Here is a 20,107-nt window from a genome sequence, read left to right as displayed (position 1 = left end):
TTTTTTTTAACTCAAAGTGTTTTTTTTTTGTGCGTCTGCTGAGCTCCTCATCCTGTGCCTCTTGGGGTTTTCTCTTAGGGTGGTTAGTGGCTCTCGGGATGCTACTCTTCGAGTCTGGGACATTGAGACAGGTCAATGTTTACACGTCCTGATGGGCCATGTGGCGGCGGTTCGCTGCGTCCAGTACGATGGGCGGCGGGTAGTAAGCGGCGCCTATGACTTCATGGTCAAAGTGTGGGACCCAGAAACAGAGACGTGTCTCCACACGCTGCAGGGCCACACCAACAGAGTGTATTCTTTGCAGGTGAGTCAGCGCTGGAAAGTTGCAACTAAAAGGAAGTTGGATGTGCGGAACAGCTGCTGAACCTGACTGATGACTGGTTTTATTGAGAAGTTGCCTAAACAGCTGCAGATTGATCTTAGTTGAAATGAGCACATGTACACCTGCTTTTTGTAAACAAAAATCAAATTACTATCAGTGCTGGTGGTTGTAAATCTGGCAAATGTTCTAATTTACTATGTTCTATGATGTTCCCCTCTCTGGAACTTGATAAAAGCATGTTCAATTTAAAAATAACGATTCTGCCATTGCAGAAAAAATGAGCTCTTGCAAATCAATAGAACAAATTAGATCATTAAGCCTGATCTAAATTTCTTAATGGGAATTCTCAGTCTATTTTTCAGTCAAAACAGGTGAAGGTGACAGCTGGAGCTTTGTTGAAGTGGTGGTTATAGCTCAGTCTCTCTGTCTGCAGTTTGACGGGATCCATGTGGTGAGCGGATCACTAGACACGTCTATAAGGGTCTGGGACGTGGAGACGGGCAACTGCATCCACACACTAACGGGTCACCAGTCCCTCACTAGCGGCATGGAGCTGAAAGACAACATTTTGGTCTCAGGCAACGCAGACTCCACCGTCAAAATCTGGGACATCAAGACAGGCCAGTGCCTGCAAACGCTCCAAGGTGAGTGCAGCGTGGCTGGAACCCAAGCTGGAATCGTTTTTAGGCTTCAAATGTGAACTACCAGTGCAAATGTGGACGTTTTTTAACATTTGTGTCAAAATAAAACCCGCCTTTCAGACAATTATTTTAATTTGAAAATGTATCAACTTGAATTTATAGCAACTGTCCAACTGATTTAGATTTTTTTGTGGAACTATGGTGTGTAAATGATGCTGCCGGTTCATTTTAAATCCTCACCAAACACTCAGCTGCTGGTATTCTGTAGCTGCTGTGTGTATTTGTTAGTCCTGATCACAGTATCACTGGCATTGTTGTCTTTGATCGCTCATTCTCCATTAGCTGAGCTTACAGTCTCCCAGGAAGCTGGAAATCATGTGGAGAACAGGAATGGCGGTCTGCGTTGAGCCCACCCCCTAAATGTCCTCATTAGACAGTGTAGCCTCAGTATGCTAGGTCTTCACGCAGCAGCATGACGAGCAGCTGAACAAAAGGATGCCCTAGTGACAGTCTGACGGGGGGGCGGCGGCAAAGTGATGAGTGTCTGAGTCTGAGCCGTCAAAGAAGCGGGCCGACCAACTTTGTAGGGCATAGAATTGGGTCAGCGGACAGTTTCTGCCGCTCATTAGTGTTTTATTAAACTATACTCCAACAACAGGGCCGTCATTTAATCTGAGGGAACTATAGGTAGCACAGGAGGAGGGGGCTTAGGGGAGGGGGTTATGAAGTGGCAGAGAACATAGGATTTACATCCAGTTAATCCTCACCTGCATATCCTGGGTTCATTTTATTAAATACACCAACTATTTTTTCCAGTTTCTTTACAGTTTTTTTTAAGTATTTAATGCAAGAAGTCATTATTTGCAATGGAAAGCTCCGTCTTTGTTCTGGTTCCATCTAGTTATGTGGAAAATGTGGTGATCATGACCAAAAAAATAAATGTCTTTATACCGTAATTTGAAGAAGAAAAAAAGATTTATTAAAATTGAAAATTGAACTGCGAAGCTGCAAATTCCAATTCCCAGCTCTAAATGAAATGAAATTTCCTTGAGGAGGAAAATGAAATTCCCTTAACCCTTTAGCACCAAAAGAACACAAACCATAACTCTCCAAATGTTTCTGGGATCAACAGGTTTCAGCTGAATCTGAGACTTCCTATCTGTTTTTGCAAAGCCGCTTGCCTCCACAATAGAATCAGCTGGTTCACGTTGATTACATCACTACTGTAAAGTGTTGCCTATCAGTTGAAGCTCCAGTGTTGAAGGGTTAAACACGTCTGCCATGTCCGCATGAGAGCAGCTTGCTTTTCCAGAACTCCAATGTAGACCCTCGTCGCTACTTTAGGCTTTAGTTTTGCTCGGAGCTGTCCTGACAGTTGCATATAAATGGAGAAAAACGCAACAACAGTACAGGAACTCGCAGATCTGCAGGTTGTGCGGCTTCTCTGACCCATTTCTATGAGCCTTGGATCATAAAAGAGTTTATCTGGGAATTTGGCCTGTAGAGAAACTTAACAGCTGTAGGAGCTGTGCGTACGATGCACAGAAGAGAGAGAAATGTACTTACATTGAAAGTGTTTATCCAGCACCCCTTTAGGCTTCTGTTTGTTCAAATCCCTGCTTCTCTGCAGCTCTCCCTCTACCGGTTAGTTTTAATGAAACATGGATGACAAATCAGGCTGGGGAGTCTTAAAAATCAAAAAGGAAACATTCTATTTTGAAAGGGGAAAAATTATTCCGCCATTTTTTTGACACAATATACATTTTTTTTCCAGGTCCCCACAAGCACCAGAGTGCCGTGACTTGCCTCCAGTTCAACAAGAACTTTGTCATCACCAGCTCAGACGATGGCACGGTGAAACTCTGGGACCTGAAGACGGGAGAGTTCATCCGAAACCTGGTGACTCTGGAAAGCGGCGGCAGTGGCGGCGTGGTGTGGCGCATCCGTGCCTCCAACACAAAGCTGGTGTGCGCGGTCGGCAGCCGCAACGGCACAGAAGAAACCAAGCTGCTGGTGCTGGACTTTGGAGTGGACATGAAATGAGAGCTGGGGGGAGTGGGACACGTTTGAAGGGCGAAGAGAGCAGACCGCAGAGATGAAGGAACAGAGAGTGAGTGATGAGGCGCCTGGAAACCAGAGGGCCAACACCCAGAACTCTTTACCCAAACTCGCAAGATCTGCTGGCACAGCCGCAAACGGCCGGCTGTCCTGTCATCACTCGCATCCCACCTTCTTGGGGTTAAACGTTACTGACGAAGATGCGCCTGCTTCTACCCTTTTCACCCGTTGACGGCGGGGCGGCGGCTGGAAGCACAGCCGCAGGGCAACAAGCGGTCCGTCCCCGGGATGAGCTGAAGAAGAGGGAGGAAGAACACGACGATCGAACTCTTCGGAAGTGACTCTCCACCTTTCCGGTTCAGGGTCAGCTTCGCAGAGACTTGGCGTTGCAAAAAACCTCGACAGATGTTGAGATGTACAGAGAGATATTATTTTTTAAAAAGTTCCAGACACACCCCCTTCTTAACAGTGGCACCCCACAGACACACCCATTCAAACAGCCAATCAGAAAGCAGTAAAGGCGCTCCCCATATAGGTAAAGATTTGAGGAAGGTGGGATGAGGGGAATTTCCACACTCAGTTACTCCTAAAGTGCTGCTTGATATAGTGGAATGAAAGGAAGTGTTAGGAGCATTTATTTTCTTCACTCCATTTCCGTTCCTGTTCTTCTCCACTCGGTTCCTGTAGTTTGTTTTTTTTTTCCCTCAAACGCAACTGTGAATTTCAATAACTTTGACATTTATCACATGAAAGGGGTTTTTCTGTTTTTGTTTTTTTCTTCTTTGTGCAAATCTCAGTATTAGAAATGACCCTTTTCTTTTATTTCGACTTGAGTTGTTCGCTTCTTACAAACCTAGGCTTCGAGCTCTTTCTCCACTTTCGGCCGGCGTCATCGCTGCCTGGAGGTTTTTTCGGAGTCCGGCTCTGGTGGTTTTCCTCAACGCCAGAGCGGCGGTGAGAGCGCTCTTTATTAATATTTCCCCGATCCCTCAGCCCCGCCCCCTCGACTGCTTTTCCCCGAGTGGCCAAACTGTATTTATGCTGCTAAAGGAGTGGAAAAAGAGAGGAACTCTTACTTGCTGTGGCGTTTTAGTCCCAGGCGAAATTCCAAATTGAACTCTGTATGTTTTGACTTCAAGAAACAAAAACACACACACACAAAAAAAAAATCCAACGTTTTTTTTGTTCTTTTCTTTTCTTTTTTGCCACTGAAACTTGAGCCAAAACGTGCCTCTACGAGGCTGAGAGGGGGGAGAAGGTCTGACAAGTATCTGTCAGATCGCCTGCCGCTGGGAAGCGAGGGGATGAACACTGTTGGCATGTGTGTGCGAGTGCATGAGTGCGTGTGTTGGCGTGTTAATGGGCGTGTTAATGGGCAACTTGTAAACACATTCCTTGGGACAAAGCTTTGTCAGCCTGTTCTGTAGGGAAATGTACAAAAATGCTGTGTGTACTGTTAGAAAAAAAACAAAAGAGGACAAAAAAAAATAAATCAAACTATCAGAAGTTTTGATTTGGAACAGGTGAATGAATGATCTGTCCGTATCCATGTGTGGTTGTTCCATTCAAAGATGTCTAAAGCAACAGAGGAGAGCTTGGCGAGTTTTCAGCTGACGGGTCGAGCCGCCCAGAGTCTTAGTGTTACATGTGTTGCAGGTGAAAACTCTGGGGCGGCTGCGACCTTGTGGGTCGTCGGTGAAAAGGGGGTGGGGGGGGGAGAAAAAAAAAAAGAAACGCAAAGGAAACAAACGGCAAGAGAAACGTAGCCAAACAAAAACCGTCTCAATCTCCAAGAGTCACAACTCAAGCTGAACTGTGAAAGTGGTATAACACTGTATATTAAAAAAGAAAAAACAATCTCGCTCTATCTCCTCTTGTTTTCTCTGTTTTAATTTATAATCTGGTTTATGAAATCAGATTTGTTGCAGGTGTTTTACTTTGTTCAGTTCATGTAAACTGCCTGGCAAAAGAAAAAAAAAGAAGAGAAAAGGCACACGACAGAAAAAAAAAACTAAGCAAAAAACAGACAAAAAAAACCTGAAAGGGATTGTGTATTTGTTTGATTCACTTAGAATTTTATTTTCTTATAACTTAAGTGCAATAAAATGTGTTTCTTTTTTTTTTCATTTCAAGCATATCAGTTTGTTCAGTCTGTTTTTGTTACCTCTGTGAAGGCATCTTATATGTTCAATAAAGCAAATTATTTGGTTAAATGCCGTCCAGAAGTGCAGGTTTCCTAGGCCAAAGTCATCACTGACACGCTCTAACAGCTCTTTGGGTTCTTACAATATTCGTTCATTTTGATCCAAATCAGGACTTTTAGCTGCCTAAACCAGAATAGTTATGTTTTATGTTAATCTTTTATTACATTTCAGTAAAATAAGAGAAAAAATAATGGTCTAAGACATCTTTTTTTCTGATAATTTGAATATTAGTTATTGAGCTTTTTACATGAATTTCAAAATTTTTAAAAGTTTGCAGATGTTTTAACATTTAGTAAAGTTAAAACAGAGACTGTCAAATCACAAGGAAATGTTTTTTCACATGGATTAATTTTTTTTCTTTCAAAAATGACCTTTGTGAAATGTTAAACTAAAAAAAAAAAAGTTCTGATAAAGATGAGTTTACCAAAGTCTTTCCACGACAGCCTGAAGACGTCTGGGCATCGAGCTGGAGGTTCTGGTGTTTGGAGGTTGGCGTCTTCTTTGCCTGATTCGGGTTTCCAGCCTTTAAATTGTCATTCAGTCATTCATCTTCTACCGTTCGTTCCCTTTCGGGGTCACAGGGCTGCTGGAGCCTATCCTGGATACTTGTGGGCGAATGCAGGGGACGCCCTGGACAGGTAGCCAGTCTGTCGCAGGGTAGAGTGTCCACAATCACACATCCACGCACTCTCACATTCACAACTCTAAATTGTCATCTTTGACATTTTCTCTACATAGATGCACCGAATGAATGAAAGCTGTGTGGTGAGCAGTTCAGCGTCCAGACTTTAAGGACAGAGCCATACTTTTGACATAGCTTAACTAAGTAGTGGTGTCCTGCTTAATACACCAACCTTCCTCTATAATGCATTTATGCTTTTGATGGTTTCTTTCAAAACGCGATGCAGTTGACAAATCCAGAAGGATTCAAGCTACAGGACTCTACATGTGCTCTCAGTGATACAAACAACTCAAGAGAAAGTCCCAAAAACAAATTCCTAATATTATTGAACCCTGCGTCTCCAGGTCTTCTACTATTAGTCAACTTCCGTTGGGTGACAGAATTGCAAATATGCAATTGCGCAAATTTGATTTGCGAAAATATATTTAATTTCGAAAAAACTTGCATTTATCGAAAACACAATTTTGCGCTTGGAGGAGGTGGCTTTTTAATAAAAAATTTTTAAATTAAATGAGTCACGTGACAAACAGCTGGATGGCAATGTGCTTCTCGGTAGGAACTGGCTGCCTTGGGCACAGCGGGCGCCAAAAGAGGTCCCACAGCTGAGCGTCTCTTACGGAATTGTTGGTTCCTCTGTAAAATCCCAAATCGCCTTATCTGTAGCCACTCCCATCCCACGTGTAAGGAGTTTGCAGCGATGCCTCCTTTGATAGATGATGATGAGCGCTGGTGCCGTGGCAGAAATCTGAATCTATATGCTGTAAATCAAAGAATTGCTCGCCATGTTTTTCAATGACTTATCGCATGAGTTGGTTTGTTTTTATTTACATAACTATGATTTAACAAAAAAAAGTGTAATTGTGAAATGGTGGGGTTTTTTCTGACATTTCTAGAATTTCGATAAAATTTTGCACATGTGTGAAAAAGACAGACTTGACAGCAAAGCCTTCTGGTAGAAGACAAACATTTTATTCCACTTGACCATACATGAATACATTTTGTGACTAAAAAATGTAAAACCTTTATCAATAATATAAACCAAATGTGATGGTTGTCAAGCAGCATAAAGTAAAACATCACACTGGCCAAATCTTAAGTATTCATCCTTTCATCATAGATGCTTTAGAACTGCTGACAGTGTCGCGGATGTGCTCACAGACTATATCTGAAGGTTTTCTGGACGCATTTCTTATTGTCTTTGACCTGCAGTGTCCTCTAGAGGCAATGCAATAAAGGTCTTTGTCCTTGTCCCTGACGCACAGAGACTCCTCAAGTTTTTCCCAGATGTTTTGAGGATGTTGAGCACAGTAGATGATAGGATTTGCAGTAGATATGCTATTTGGCGTTGAGGAACATTTACTTACTCACTAAAGTCTTTTAGTGTTTTTACACATATGTGCAGATAGGAGAGCATCAGTCCACATTTCCCTCGGTTTGAATCCACTAACACCTAAACTTTATTAGAATTTTTGTTTTACTTCTCATTAACAACAGTGAAAAACTGTCATTTGTGACAGAACATGCACAGTATCTGTGCAGGAGGCAGCGATGTAAGCTGTCCTTGCTTTAAAGAGAACATTATGGGATGCCACGTCCAGTCTTCACAGAGCACATAAGCAAATGTCCCAATTTAACACAGAAAATCCTATTTTCAACCCAGCATCACCTCCACTGCTGCACAGTGGACTTTCCACAACTGTCTCCTAAAGTGGGTCATTTTTCAGAAATCCTTCAGATCCATCAAATCCTTCCATCCATCTTTTTTTCTAAACCCACTTTATTCTCATTTGGGGGTCCCATGGTCGCTGGAACCCACCTAGCTCCTAAAGCACGACAGTTCACCCTCAGGGCCGCGCAGTCGGACAGCCACACACACTCAACAGACCATTTCAGAATGAACAATTAACCTATGAAGCTTGTTTTCGGACCCAGCCAGGATTTGAACCAGCGTCTTTTTTCTGATTCGACAATGCAGATGCTGTTACCCAGTAGACGGGCTTCGTGTCATCCGGGTCTCGGTCAAACCCATCATGTAAGTTCACTTGTGGCTCAAAGCTGCTGTCCATAAACCAGGTGGGACCTCCACTGCTGTCCTGTTAGTGTCTGAAGATAGATTTCCATGAATGTATTGAAGAAAAGCTCGGTTGTGCCTCAGCTAAAAATGCAGAAGGAAAATGCTGCGTTTGTTTGTGACTATTTTCAGCTCTGCTTAACATTAATGCCATGTTAATGAAGGACATGTTGGCCAGGCAGACAAACTGCCTTTTGTAATCCTGTGAGCATTTTCCAGAATAAGAAGCAGCTTTCTGATTCACACGGGGAAGCTGGGTACAGTTTTGTAATAAAATGCAAATGCTGTTTATCAGATACTCTTTTCTTTCCCTCTGTTGTGACTGTTAAACTATACAAATGAGAAAAATTTTACTTCTAAGAGATGGAAATACATCAGTGCGTGTGCAGAATTTAAACTTTTAGAAATCTGTGCTTACAATCATGAAGCGCTCAGCAGCAAGTGGCTTTCAGTCCATGAACAGAAAGTCAAGAATGTTTCGCCCTTGACCACGAAATATGATATTTAGGAAGTTAATAAAGTGTGAAATGTAGCCTCATTAAAGAAAAAAAAAAAACACCAGACTGCTAAAAGTTGCTACGTGGTGCTCCCCATCCTCAGATTTGTAAACTGCTTCAACTATTTTTCTTCACAAAGGAAGGTTCATGGCTTCTTATGCACGAAAAAAACTTTTAAAATATGTCAAGTCTTTTTCACGACTCCTGTTACAAATTCATTAATGTGACCCTTCTTACCTGCTTTATTGCTGGAGGGGGGGCTTCTTTTTGGACTCACTGGTGCATCAGTGTTGGTTTTGTAGAAAGCTTTTTGCAGATGTGTTGTCAAACTCTGATCTTGTGATGTCACATTATCCTCCATGACAGTTGCAGGTTTGGCTCAGGACCTCTGAATGAGTCCAGACTCCTCCAGCTGCAGAAGGCGCTAAAGGTTTCCCTGCAGGTCTGTGATTTTAACCCCCTCCCCATCCTTTTGCATGATTTTCCTTCATTTTGTCAGTTCTACTATGCTCAAACCTTCACAGCTGCGAGGAGTGGATCTGCAGACCACCGAGCCAAGTGGAGTAAGTTTGTTTCGAAATTCTTTCTTGCTGTTTTACGGCTCGCTGTCCGGTGTCCTGTGAGTCGTGTGGACGGGATGCTGTGGGTTTTACAGTCCATCTCATTGGCCATCACGGCTGAACTGTGGCCCGCTGTCACCAATAACCTCCTCCGGTGTTCCACATTAAGCAAATGTAGCTTTGAGTTTGAAAACTGCGAGTGTAGTTTTGGATGGTATGCAGTTTTCCTCCGCTGCCTGTCTGGGAGGTTGGGGGGGGGGGGGGGTAGACAGAAGAGCTTCTTCGTGTCATGCTTTTCAGTGTTCCTGACACTACTACACTTTACTAGGCACAGCTGACCAACTGCTCGTTAACGCAAATTTCTAATCAGCCAATCACTTGGCAGCAACTCAATGTCTTTATCCAGCAGCCACATATGCCCTCCTCCTTGTGTTTGTCTCTGCTGTGCTTCACTTCAGCTACAGCCGGTGTTTACCTGACATGTCCACAGCCTCCAGGTTAAACCTGATCGGCCCCATAGGAAGTCTCTGTCTGGTATTGAAGCATTGTTAAAGATTTATCAGTGGTATAAGAGGGTTCATGCTCTGTGACCAGTTTAAGTTCTGGTGGGACCATGAAGGCATTTTTCTCACATGAAGGCACAAGTCTGCATTGCTCTGTTCCCTTAAACACAAAGCCACTGGTCTTCAGTCGGATCCACGAAGATGCTTGCACCTGAGGACACCTCTGTTTTTCTGCAGGGATCATAATAAACCAGGGGGCATTGTGAGAAGACCTTGAATTTTGAGAAAAGCTGCCAGTGGCACATGTCCTTGGACCTATGTGTGTGAGCTCAGGAGCTCATGCAGTTGTTGACTCACTGTGTAAAAGTCTGGATTACCTTTATCTAAGTGGTCGGTCAGGGTTGTTTTCAGGTATACTCAGGTGTTTATATGCCAACTCTTTTGCTTTGTCAGGTCTGATACTAGTTTGATTGAAGACCAGGCCAAGAAAGAACAGCTCTGTTTTTCTGAACGTATTCAGCATTTTCATTTTTTATTAAGTCTTTCAACATGTTCACTCTTTTTATTTCTTTTCCATACAGACAGCAGCTCCACCCCAGTCTCCAATGTTTTTCTGTGGATGACCTTGGGTAACCCCAAAGGAAAGTCATTTGAAGATGCATCATCTGTTGGGTGTTATGAACACAGGTGAGTAACAATGAGTTATATTCACTTGTTTACATTTATTTAAGTCGTTCTTGTAGAAACAAAATCTCTGTTTTTTCTCCTCCATTTTAAGTGCACTTCTTCTTTCTCTTTCGGCTTTTCCCATCAGGGGTCGCCACAGCGAATCATCCTTTTCCACCTCACTCTATCATGGACATCTTCTACCCTAACATTAGCCAACTTCATGTCCTCTGTTAAGACATCCATGTATCTCCTCTTTGGCCGTCCTCTTGCCCTCCTGCCAGGCAGCTCCATCTCCAACATCCTTCTACCAATATATCCACTATCCCTCCTCTGAACATGTCCAAACCATCTCAGTCTGGCTTCTCTGACTTTGTCGCTAACACAGGCAACATGAGCCGTCCCTCTGATGTACTCGTTCCTTATCCTGTCTAACCTGGTCACTCCTAAGGAGAACCTCAACATCTTCATCTCCGCTACCTCCATCTCAGCCTCTTGTCTCTGTCTCACTGCTACCGTCTCTAACCCATAGAGCAGAGCTGGTCTCACCACTGTCTTGTACACCTTTCCTTTGAGTCTTGCTGGCACTCTTCTGTCACACAACACTCCTGACACTTTCCTCCAACCGCTCCAACCTGCCTGCACTCGCCTCTTCACCTCTTTTCCACACTCCCCATCACACTGAACTGTTGACCCCAAGTACTTAAACTCCTGCACCTTCTTCACCTCAGCCCCCTGTAACCTAACGCTTCTACCTTGATCCCTCTCGTTCAGACACATGTATTCTGTCTTACTACGACTGACCTTCATGCCTCTTCTTTCCAGAGCAAACCTCCACCTCTCTAGCTGTTCCTCCACCTGCTCTCTACTCTCACTGCAAATTACAATGTCATCCGCAAACATCATTGTCCAGGGAGATTCCTGTCTTACCTCATCTGTCAGCCTGTCCATCAGCATAGCAAACAAAAAAGGACTCAAAGCTGATCCTTGGTGTAGTCCCACCTCCACCTTGAACTCCTCTGTCTGACCTACAGCACATCTCACCACCGTCATACTTCTCTCATACATGTCCTGAACTACTCTGACATACTTCTCTGCCACTCCAGACGACCTCATACAGTACCACAGCTCCTCCCTCGGCACCCTGTCATACGCCTTCTCTAAATCTACGAACACACAATGCAGCTCCTTCTGACCTTCTCTGTACTTTTCCATCAACATTCTCAAAGCAAAAATGGCATCAGTGGTGCTCTTACGGGGCATGAAACCATACTGCTGCTCACAGATCTCCACCTTCTTCCTAAGCCTGGCTTCCACTACTCTTTCCCACAGCTTCATTGTGTGGCTCATCAACTTTATTCCTCTATAGTTGCTGCAGTTCTGCGTGTCACCCTTGTTCTTAAAGATCGGAACCAGAACGCTTCTCCTCCATTCCTCAGGCATCTTCTCACTCTCTAAAATCCTATTGAACAACCTTGTTAGAAATTCCACTGCTGCCTCTCCTAAGCACTTCCATACCTCCACAGGAACGTCATCAGGACCAACGGCCTTTCCGCTCTTCATCCTTTTCAGAGCCTTCCTAACCTCATCCTTTCCAATCTCTGCTACTTCCTGCTCCACAACAACCACATCTTCCTCCCTTCTTTCCCTGTCATTTTCCACGTTCATCAGCTCCTCAAAATACTCCTTCCATCTTTTCTGTACACTCTCCTGGGTTGTTAGCACCTTTCCATCTCTGTCCTTAATCACCCTTATCTGTTGCACGTCCTTCCCATCTCTGTCTCTCTGTCTGGCTAGCCTGTACAAGTCCTTCTCTCCTTCCTTTGTGTCTAACCTGTCATATAGCTCATCGTAAGCCTTCTGTTTGGCCTTTGCCACCTCTCTCTTCACTCTACGCTGCGCTTCCTTGTACTCCTGTCTACCTTCCTCAGTCCTTTCTACATCCCACTTCTTTTTAGCCAACCTCTTCCTCTGGACGCATTCCTGTACTTCCTCATTCCACCACCAAGTCTCTTTACCGTCTTTCCTCTTTCCAGATGACACACCTAGCACCTTCCTACCTGTTTCCCTGATAATTTCTGCTGTAGTTTCCCAGTCATCTGGAAGCTCATCCTGACCACCCAGACCCTGTCTCAACTTCTGCCTAAATTCCTCACAAGTTTCTTCATTCTGTAGCTTCCACCACTTGGTCTTCTTTTCTGTTTTCCCTCTCTTCTTCTTCCTGACCTCCAGAGTCATCTTACACACCACCATGCGGTGCTGTCTGGCTACACTCTCTCCTACCACCACTTTGCAGTCAATAACCTCTCTCAAATGGCCTCGTCTACATAGGATGTAGTCCACCTGGGTACTCCTACCTCCACTTCTGTATGTCACTCTATGTTCCTCTCTCTTCTGGAAGTAAGTGTTGACTACAGCCATTTCCATCCTCTTCGCAAAGTCCACCACCATCTGTCCCTCCAGATTCCTTTCCTTCACACCAAACCTGCCCATCACCTCCTCATCACCTCTATTGCCCTCACCAACATGCCCATTAAAGTCTGCTCCAATAACAACTCTCTCTCCTCTGGGGAAACTCTGTATGACCTCATCCAACTCACTCCAGAATCTCTCCTTCACTTCTAACTCACAGCCAACCTGTGGCGCATACCCACTGACTACATTCACCATCACCCCTTCGATTTCTAACTTTAAGCTCATCATCCTGTCTGAGACTCTTTTCACCTCTAGAACACTGTTTACAAACTCCCCCTTCAGAATCACTCCTACCCCGTTTCTCTTCCTATCAACACCATGATAGAACAGTTTGTATCCTCCTCCAATACTACGTGCCTTGCTGCCCTTCCACCTTGTCTCCTGCACACACAGTACATCTACCTTCCTTCTCTCCATCATGTCTGCCAGCTCTCTGCCTTTCCCTGTCATTGTGCCAACGTTAAGAGTCCCTATTCTCAAACCTATGTTCCTGCCTTTTCCCTTCTCTCTCTGGCCACGGGCCCTTCTGCCTCCCCTCCTTCTTCGACCAACAGTAGTCAAATTTCCACCGACACCCTGTAGGTTAACAGCATCGGTGGCGGTCGTTGTTAACCCGGGCCTCGACCGATCAGGTATGTCTAAAGTGTTGTGGATGATTCGCATGGTTATTTTGGCAATTTTTACGCCGGATGCCCTTCCTGACGCAACCCTCTCTATTTATCCGGGCTTGGGACCGGCACAGAGGCAACTGGCTTGCAACCCCTGTGGCTAGATTATTTTAAGTGCACTACAATTGTTTATTGATTATAGGTCTTTATAAATTAAAATGATCAAGTTGAGAAAATGTAATATTTTATAACCCTAATTTATTCTAAATAATCACTTTCCTGTTATAATATTACTAATTTTTATTTCCATTCCTAAAAATACTAGATTTAACATAATAATTACAATTTTTATGTTTTTTCTAATACCAAATGTTTTAGACAATTAATGAGATTGTTGCTCAGTACTTGTACAGTAAAGTTTTGAGAATGACATAAATATTGGAAATTGGAACAGTTGCTGCTTAAGTTTTTATAATAGCAATTTGCACATACTCCAGAATGTTATGAAGAGTGATCAGATGAAAATGAGCTTAATCCCAACAAAACCTTTCATCACTGCATTTCACTGCTGTCATCAAAGGACCTGCTAAGATCATTTCAGGAATCGTCTTGCTAACTCGGGTGAGAGTGTTGACGAGCACAAGGCTGGAGAACTTTATGTCAGGCTGATTGGGTTACAATGGCAGACTTGACATGTTAAAAGGAGGGTGATGCTTGAAATCATTGCTCTTCTATTGTTAACCACGGTGACCTGCAAAGAGACGCGCGCAGCCATCATTGCGTCGCATAAAATTGGCTTCACATGCAAGGATGTTGTGGCAACTAAGATTGCACCTAAACAACAGTTTATCAGATCATCAAAAACTTTAAGGAAAGAGGTTGAATTCTTGTTAAGAAGGCTTCAGGCTGTCCGAGAAAGACCAGCAAGCGCCAGGATCATCTTCTAAAGGGGATTCAGCTCAGGATCGGAGTGCCACTAGTGCAGAGCTTTCTCAGGAATGGCAGCAGGCAGGTTTTAGCGCATCAGTGAGGCGCAGACTTATAGAAGATGGCCTAGTGTCAAGAAGGGCTGCAAAGAAGCCACTTCTCTCCAAAATAAAAAAATAAAATAAAATTCAGGGACAGATTGATCTTCTGCAAAAAGTATGGCAAATGGGCTGCTGAGGACAGGGGCAAAGTTCTATTCTCTGATGAAGCCTCTTTCAGATTGTTTGAAGCATCTGGAAAAAAGCTTATCCGGAGAAGAAAAGGTGAGCGCTACCATCAGTCCTATGTCATGCCAACATGTAAAGCATCCTGAGACCATTCATGTGTGGGGTTGTTTCTCCTCCAAGTAAATGGGCTCACTCACAATTTCGCCCCAAAACACAGCCATGAATAAAGAATGGTACCAAAACACCCTCCAACAGCAACTTCTTCCAACAATCCAACAGCAGTTTGGTGATGAACAATGCATTCCAGCATGATGGAGCACTGTGCCATAAGGCAAAAGTGATAACTAAGTGGCTCGGGGACCAAAACGTTGAAATTTTGGGTCCATGGTCTGGAAACTCCCCTAATCCCATTGAGAACTTGTGGTCAATTATCAAGAGTTGGGTGGACAAACAAAGGACCCACTAATACTAACAAACCCCAAGAAGTGATTATGAAAGAATGGGTTGTTGTTGTTGTCAGTCAGGATTTGGCCCAGAAGTTAATTGAGAGCATGCTCAGTCAAATTGCAGAGGTCCTGAAAAAGAAGGGCCAACACTGCAAATACTGACTCTTTGCATAAATGTCATGTAATTGTTTAAAAAAGCCTGTGAAACATATGAAGTGCTTGTAATTATATTTCAGTACAACACAGAAACAACTGAAATAAAGATCTAAAAGCACTTTAGCAGCAAACTTTGTCAAAACTAATATTTGTGTCATTCTCAATACTTTTGGCCATGACTGTAGTTTTATTTTTTCCACCTGTTATTTATTTTATTTTTTTACTTTGAAGTACTTATTTGAATGACTGCTTAGGTTGTTTAAAGTAAAGGTAGCTTTCCCTGAGTTCAGTTTATGGATACTCTACCTACCTTTAAGTATGAAGGTGGTTCCATAATTGTATAAGTGGATCTTCCAAACAACTGGTTACTAAAATATCCTATAGCTTCTCAGATAAACGAATCCTCTGATTTTTGCAAAATACATCTGTTTTTAAATCCACACAGACACATTTATCTTTACTCTCTTTCTGAGCTTTCTGTTCCCCGTTCTGTCTTTTTTTGCCATGATGTTGTCAGCCTCCGCCTGATCCAGCTCCTGTTTTACAGCTCTCAGCAGAGGAAAAGGCAGCAGTCTAGCTCTGGTAACTGCATGGGGCTGTTAGTTTGTCTGAGCACAATCATCACAGGCTGCGTCTCGCATCAGTCAAACCCCACTCCTTTCCTTCTGCTGGTCTCATACATCTGCTTTATGAGCTCCATGAATGCCAGAGTCCTCAAGTCTTCACGTTTTTCCTTTACAGGAAGCATGTTTGATCTATCAAACCAAACGGTCTAGACTGAACGCTGGAACATGTAGGCGTGGTTTCTTCCTTGGCTCGAGAGACTTGAAGTCAAAATTTGAACTTTTCTCCAATGGTCACCTTAGCAGCCCATCATCAGCTTACTGCATGCTGAATGATATCCATCATGTAACTCACTTTCCAACTTTTCCATATCTCATTTCCCCACAGTTGTTGCAGGTGTTTCTGGGTTTTTCCATTTCTTTTCTTTTGGTGGAGCAAACAAGTGGCTCCTTCATTCCCTGCTTCTTCACAGAGATCATACACTCTTTTTTCACTGCTGCTGACACCATGTACTGAGTTTGTGCTTTAAAATGGAAGAGTAGAAAGATGGAGAATGTCCATCAACATGCTCCCATTTCATTTTTTAACCACTATACTTCTCAGAGCATAACTCGTCTGTGCACATTTGATATTCATGCTGTAAATTATTTTTAAATCAGACCCACAAAGTGGAAAAGCGAAATTAATGATCAATAATCAACTGCAATTGAAATAATTTTGCCTTTTAGCTTCTGTTTATCACTGTAATACAGATTTGTCAAACACACTGCTGTAATTCAATCAAAGCATTATGATTGCTTTTCTCTTCCTCGTCTCCCATTCATTCATTTCTTTTTTTTATTCCTCTATATAAATCTTTGATGTTTAGCCTAAATGCAACAAACAGACAGTGTCTTCATTCTTTTTTGTTGCTTTTTATAAAAGCAAGAGGGGAACATTTTGAATGTTACCGCTTTTTTTCTTCCAAGACCGTTATCTGTCATGAAACCATGCAGCTTGAGCAGCAGCAGCAGAGTCTGTACCGTGCTGCAGATTCCCTCCTGTCCGTTGCCTAGCGATGGCTTGTCTCTGGCCCAGCCTCAGACATTAGTGTCCGCTGGCAGCATAAACACTATTGTGAGGAAGCGGCGAGCGCTGCACGTCCTCACATGGATGGACCTGTGGGGGGAGTGTCCACTGTGGCTGGCAGAGCTGCTCTGTGTGACTGTGCTGCTGCTGTGATGTGCAAAAACAGCCGCTTTGCTCAGTTCGTTAACCTTTCAGGTAGCTTTGCCAGGCGCACGTCTCTTATTTAACGAGTGGACACTTGCAGTCAGCTTCTTCATGGAGCCAGTGCATCTAATCATTAGCTTCTTCGTGCAGTAAACCCTTGTGAAATCTCTGCAGCGTGCATCCGTCTTCCCTCCCCCCTATGATCCAGGTTCAGTTGTAAGAATGTGTGGGTTGAATTGCAATGAAATGATCTTCGCACATTCATTTCCTTTGACATAATGACTTCCAATAGCATTATGGATCACTGACTTTCATGCAGTGCATTCATTTTCCTTAATATCAATGGTGCTTCTCCAGACTGGGGTCTGCCTTAAACCTGCGTTAGCAGCGGTAGGCTCCATCAACCCCTCCGACCCTACCCAGGGTGGAGGAGGGGGCGTCGCTTAAAGGGGGATTCATCCATCATTTCCCATCATCCATTTGTTTACATGCTCTCCCGCTAACTTACAGCCCCTTACACCCCAACCTAGCATTGGTGGTGCAACAAAAATAGCGAGTAATATCGTAGCTATCCAGTTGTACAGTTTTGAGCCAGATGTCAGCTCAGACAAGGAAAACAAAGACGTTAATGAATCTATTTGTCTGCAAGTGGATGCATCAGAATGGAGCGGAGCAGGGAGCTTGTGGCCCACCGACTGTCACTGCTACAAGTTTTTTCCAAAGGCATATTTTGGTCAGCTCCTGATTCACTACAACTTGAATAAATAAATACTCAGAAATTCAATTTTAAGCTCAACTTTCTTTATAAATGTCCTTCATCGTGAGAAAAATGCTACAAGAACATTTTAAAACACCAAAAACACTATTTTCATTGGAGGGGGCTTTAAGCACTCACTTTTTTTACTCTCTGAAACAAACAAGATGGTCAGGAGTTCATTAGACATTGATGCATCTCCACAGGCAGTCATTAAAAGAACTTAATATTAGAAAGTGATGAATCATCTCATTCCTTCAGGTTATTAGCCATTTATCTACTTTACTCTTACTGGTGCCATTGCACAGTGCATCCTGTTGATGAATGAATGCCCCTCTGCCTGCAGAGACGAAGCCACCCTCAGCACTAACTCATCCAGCCATAAACACTGCCACACACGAGAGATGGAAACAAGTGAGGGATGCTTTTGGGAAGCGTTTAAAGGTTTGGTGTCAGAATAAAAGAGGTAAGGAGCATTGTGTATCCCTCCATCTCTTTGTTGGGTAATCCTGGCCTGCAGCAACATGGCTCCGCTTAGTGCCAGCAGAATTCTCAAAGGGCTGTGGCATTAGCCACGGTAGCGTTCCACATGTCTGCTTAATCCCATTTTGGACTTTTGTTGCAACTCGGGAACTGATAAAGGAACACTTAATGGCCATAACCTGCAGTCAGTGGGTGATGCTGAAAGCACCATCAAGCACTGCAGTTCCAGAAAAGCTTCCTTTGCCCAGTGCAGCTAACATGCACATCAGTCAGTGGTGGTGACACTTGCCCTGTGGATTAGCCTTCTCATTCCAGGCCGGAAGGTTTGCAGGTTCATGCTACCCCCTGTCTTGGATCTCAAACTGTGTGTTTGTGCGATTTTGACAAATCTGACCTTTTGCACTAAATAAATAAAAAAAATCTGCTGCTTCTGAGAACCTTGTTGAAATGCCAGATCTGTCATTTGCAAAACTGGCGGGGTGAAGGGATTTTTGTTTGATCAACGAGGCAGCAGATCACATCTTGTGTCTCATAACGAGATGTGTCAGAGCTATTCTTGAGCACAGAGCTCTTATTTGAGAGCCCAAAACATCCATTCGCCTTTTTTTTCCCCTCTTCGTCACTCCAACTCACTTAAAACCACCAATGTCCTGATGGAATTCACACTCGGCCGCCTATGCAGTATCAAGGATTTGACATCAGCAGCTAAAACTGAAGGAGTCATTAGTTCATGTCTTTGTCAATCCTCATAAGCTCCAAACATTTGTCTCCTTTAAACTGCATCCCTTTTAGGCGTCGTTGTCCGAAAACAACGTCATCAAAAGCAGCTGAATTTAGAAATTTGATTCTGTAAAATTTAGAACCATATTCGTCCACACTAAAGGGGGCACTGGATTATATTATTAAGGGCACTGTCAATAAACGGTCTATTTTAAAGCGTACTGAACTAAAAGACTGTCAGTCAGACAGACTTTATTAACTGTGTTTGCGGTAAGTCTAGAACTTGTTTGTAACACGCTACCCATGTAGCCCTGTTTGGGTAGTTAGAATAGCTCAACTGTAATTTTGAATTTTGTTTGTAACATGTAAGAAAAAAAAAGACTGATTCCGCTGAAACAAAAGTTACTGTGACTACGCTCACTTTAGACCTTTTCAGTAACCTTTCTAAAAAAAACAACACACAGTACGACACTGCTTCACATTAGCTGGTCAGTGTATTCACAATAACACCCAACCTTATTTAGAGCTCGTAAAAAAACAGACTCAGATTCTGACAGAACACCATGTACCTCTCAAAACTGCTTCAACATCAGTAAGGACAACCAGAATTTTAGCTTTATGGCTTTATAGTGCCAAAAACACAGTACTTAATGAAATATATATATATTTATTTAACTTGTTTTGCTTTCAAGCAGATGCTTAATCTAATTTTGGAGCTGAAGTTGTTTGATGCATATTTCCATCCAAAAGGCATTAATGGGATCAATGGTAGTGTATATTTTCTAACCATAAACTTTTACTTTATTGGAATATTTATTATTAAATAATACATGTTAAGAGAGAAGCACTTTTAGTTTAATAGGCCAATGTGCAGTTTAGATCGTGTGAAAGAAGTTTCAGCATGGGCTTGTTTCTGCATCCTCCATCCAAGATAAAGGATGTGACATTCCCCTACATCTCTGCCTGAGCATCAGACATGTGAGTCTCGAGGCTTTAGAGGTGTCCTTAAAGTTACATGTCACAGTGTGAATCACGAGAAAGGCGTCCAAGGAGGGAGCAGACACGACCAAATCAATGGTTCGGTGTTTCAGTGTCTTTTGACCCGCAGGATTACATTATCCCCAAATACAGAGCAATTTACAGATGTCCACTCAGGTGTTTCCCTGGTGGTTGAAAGGCACCAGCCATGAAGCACATCTCTCCTGCTGTCTGAGCTCCTGAGTCTGCCAGAGACGTTTATCACACACTGTTCACGGTCTGTTTCTGCCTGCAATCTTGAGATCCTGTGAAATGGTGCGATAAAGGCTGAAACAGATTCACATTGCACACCT

The 20,107-nt window shown here is 43.2% G+C and overlaps 1 protein-coding gene across 3 annotated transcripts in view; it reads left to right on the top strand.

Annotated features, from left to right (window-relative positions):
- Window positions 1-5,234, top strand: part of fbxw7 (F-box and WD repeat domain containing 7) — an 82,587-nt gene extending 77,353 nt beyond the window's left edge. For all 3 annotated transcript variants that reach the window (XM_023957727.1, XM_023957729.1, XM_023957734.1), the window contains 3 exons: window positions 79-304; window positions 756-966; window positions 2,738-5,234. In XM_023957727.1, coding sequence (XP_023813495.1) covers window positions 79-304; window positions 756-966; window positions 2,738-3,006 — 706 coding nt within the window. In that variant the 3' untranslated portion in view covers window positions 3,007-5,234. The remainder of the gene's footprint in view (window positions 1-78; window positions 305-755; window positions 967-2,737) is intronic.
- Window positions 5,235-20,107: the final 14,873 nt, after the last annotated feature.

This window comes from Oryzias latipes, chromosome 1, assembly GCF_002234675.1.
Source record: "Oryzias latipes chromosome 1, ASM223467v1".
NCBI lineage: Eukaryota > Metazoa > Chordata > Actinopteri > Beloniformes > Adrianichthyidae > Oryzias > Oryzias latipes.
This window is presented reverse-complemented; position numbering and strand designations above follow the sequence as displayed.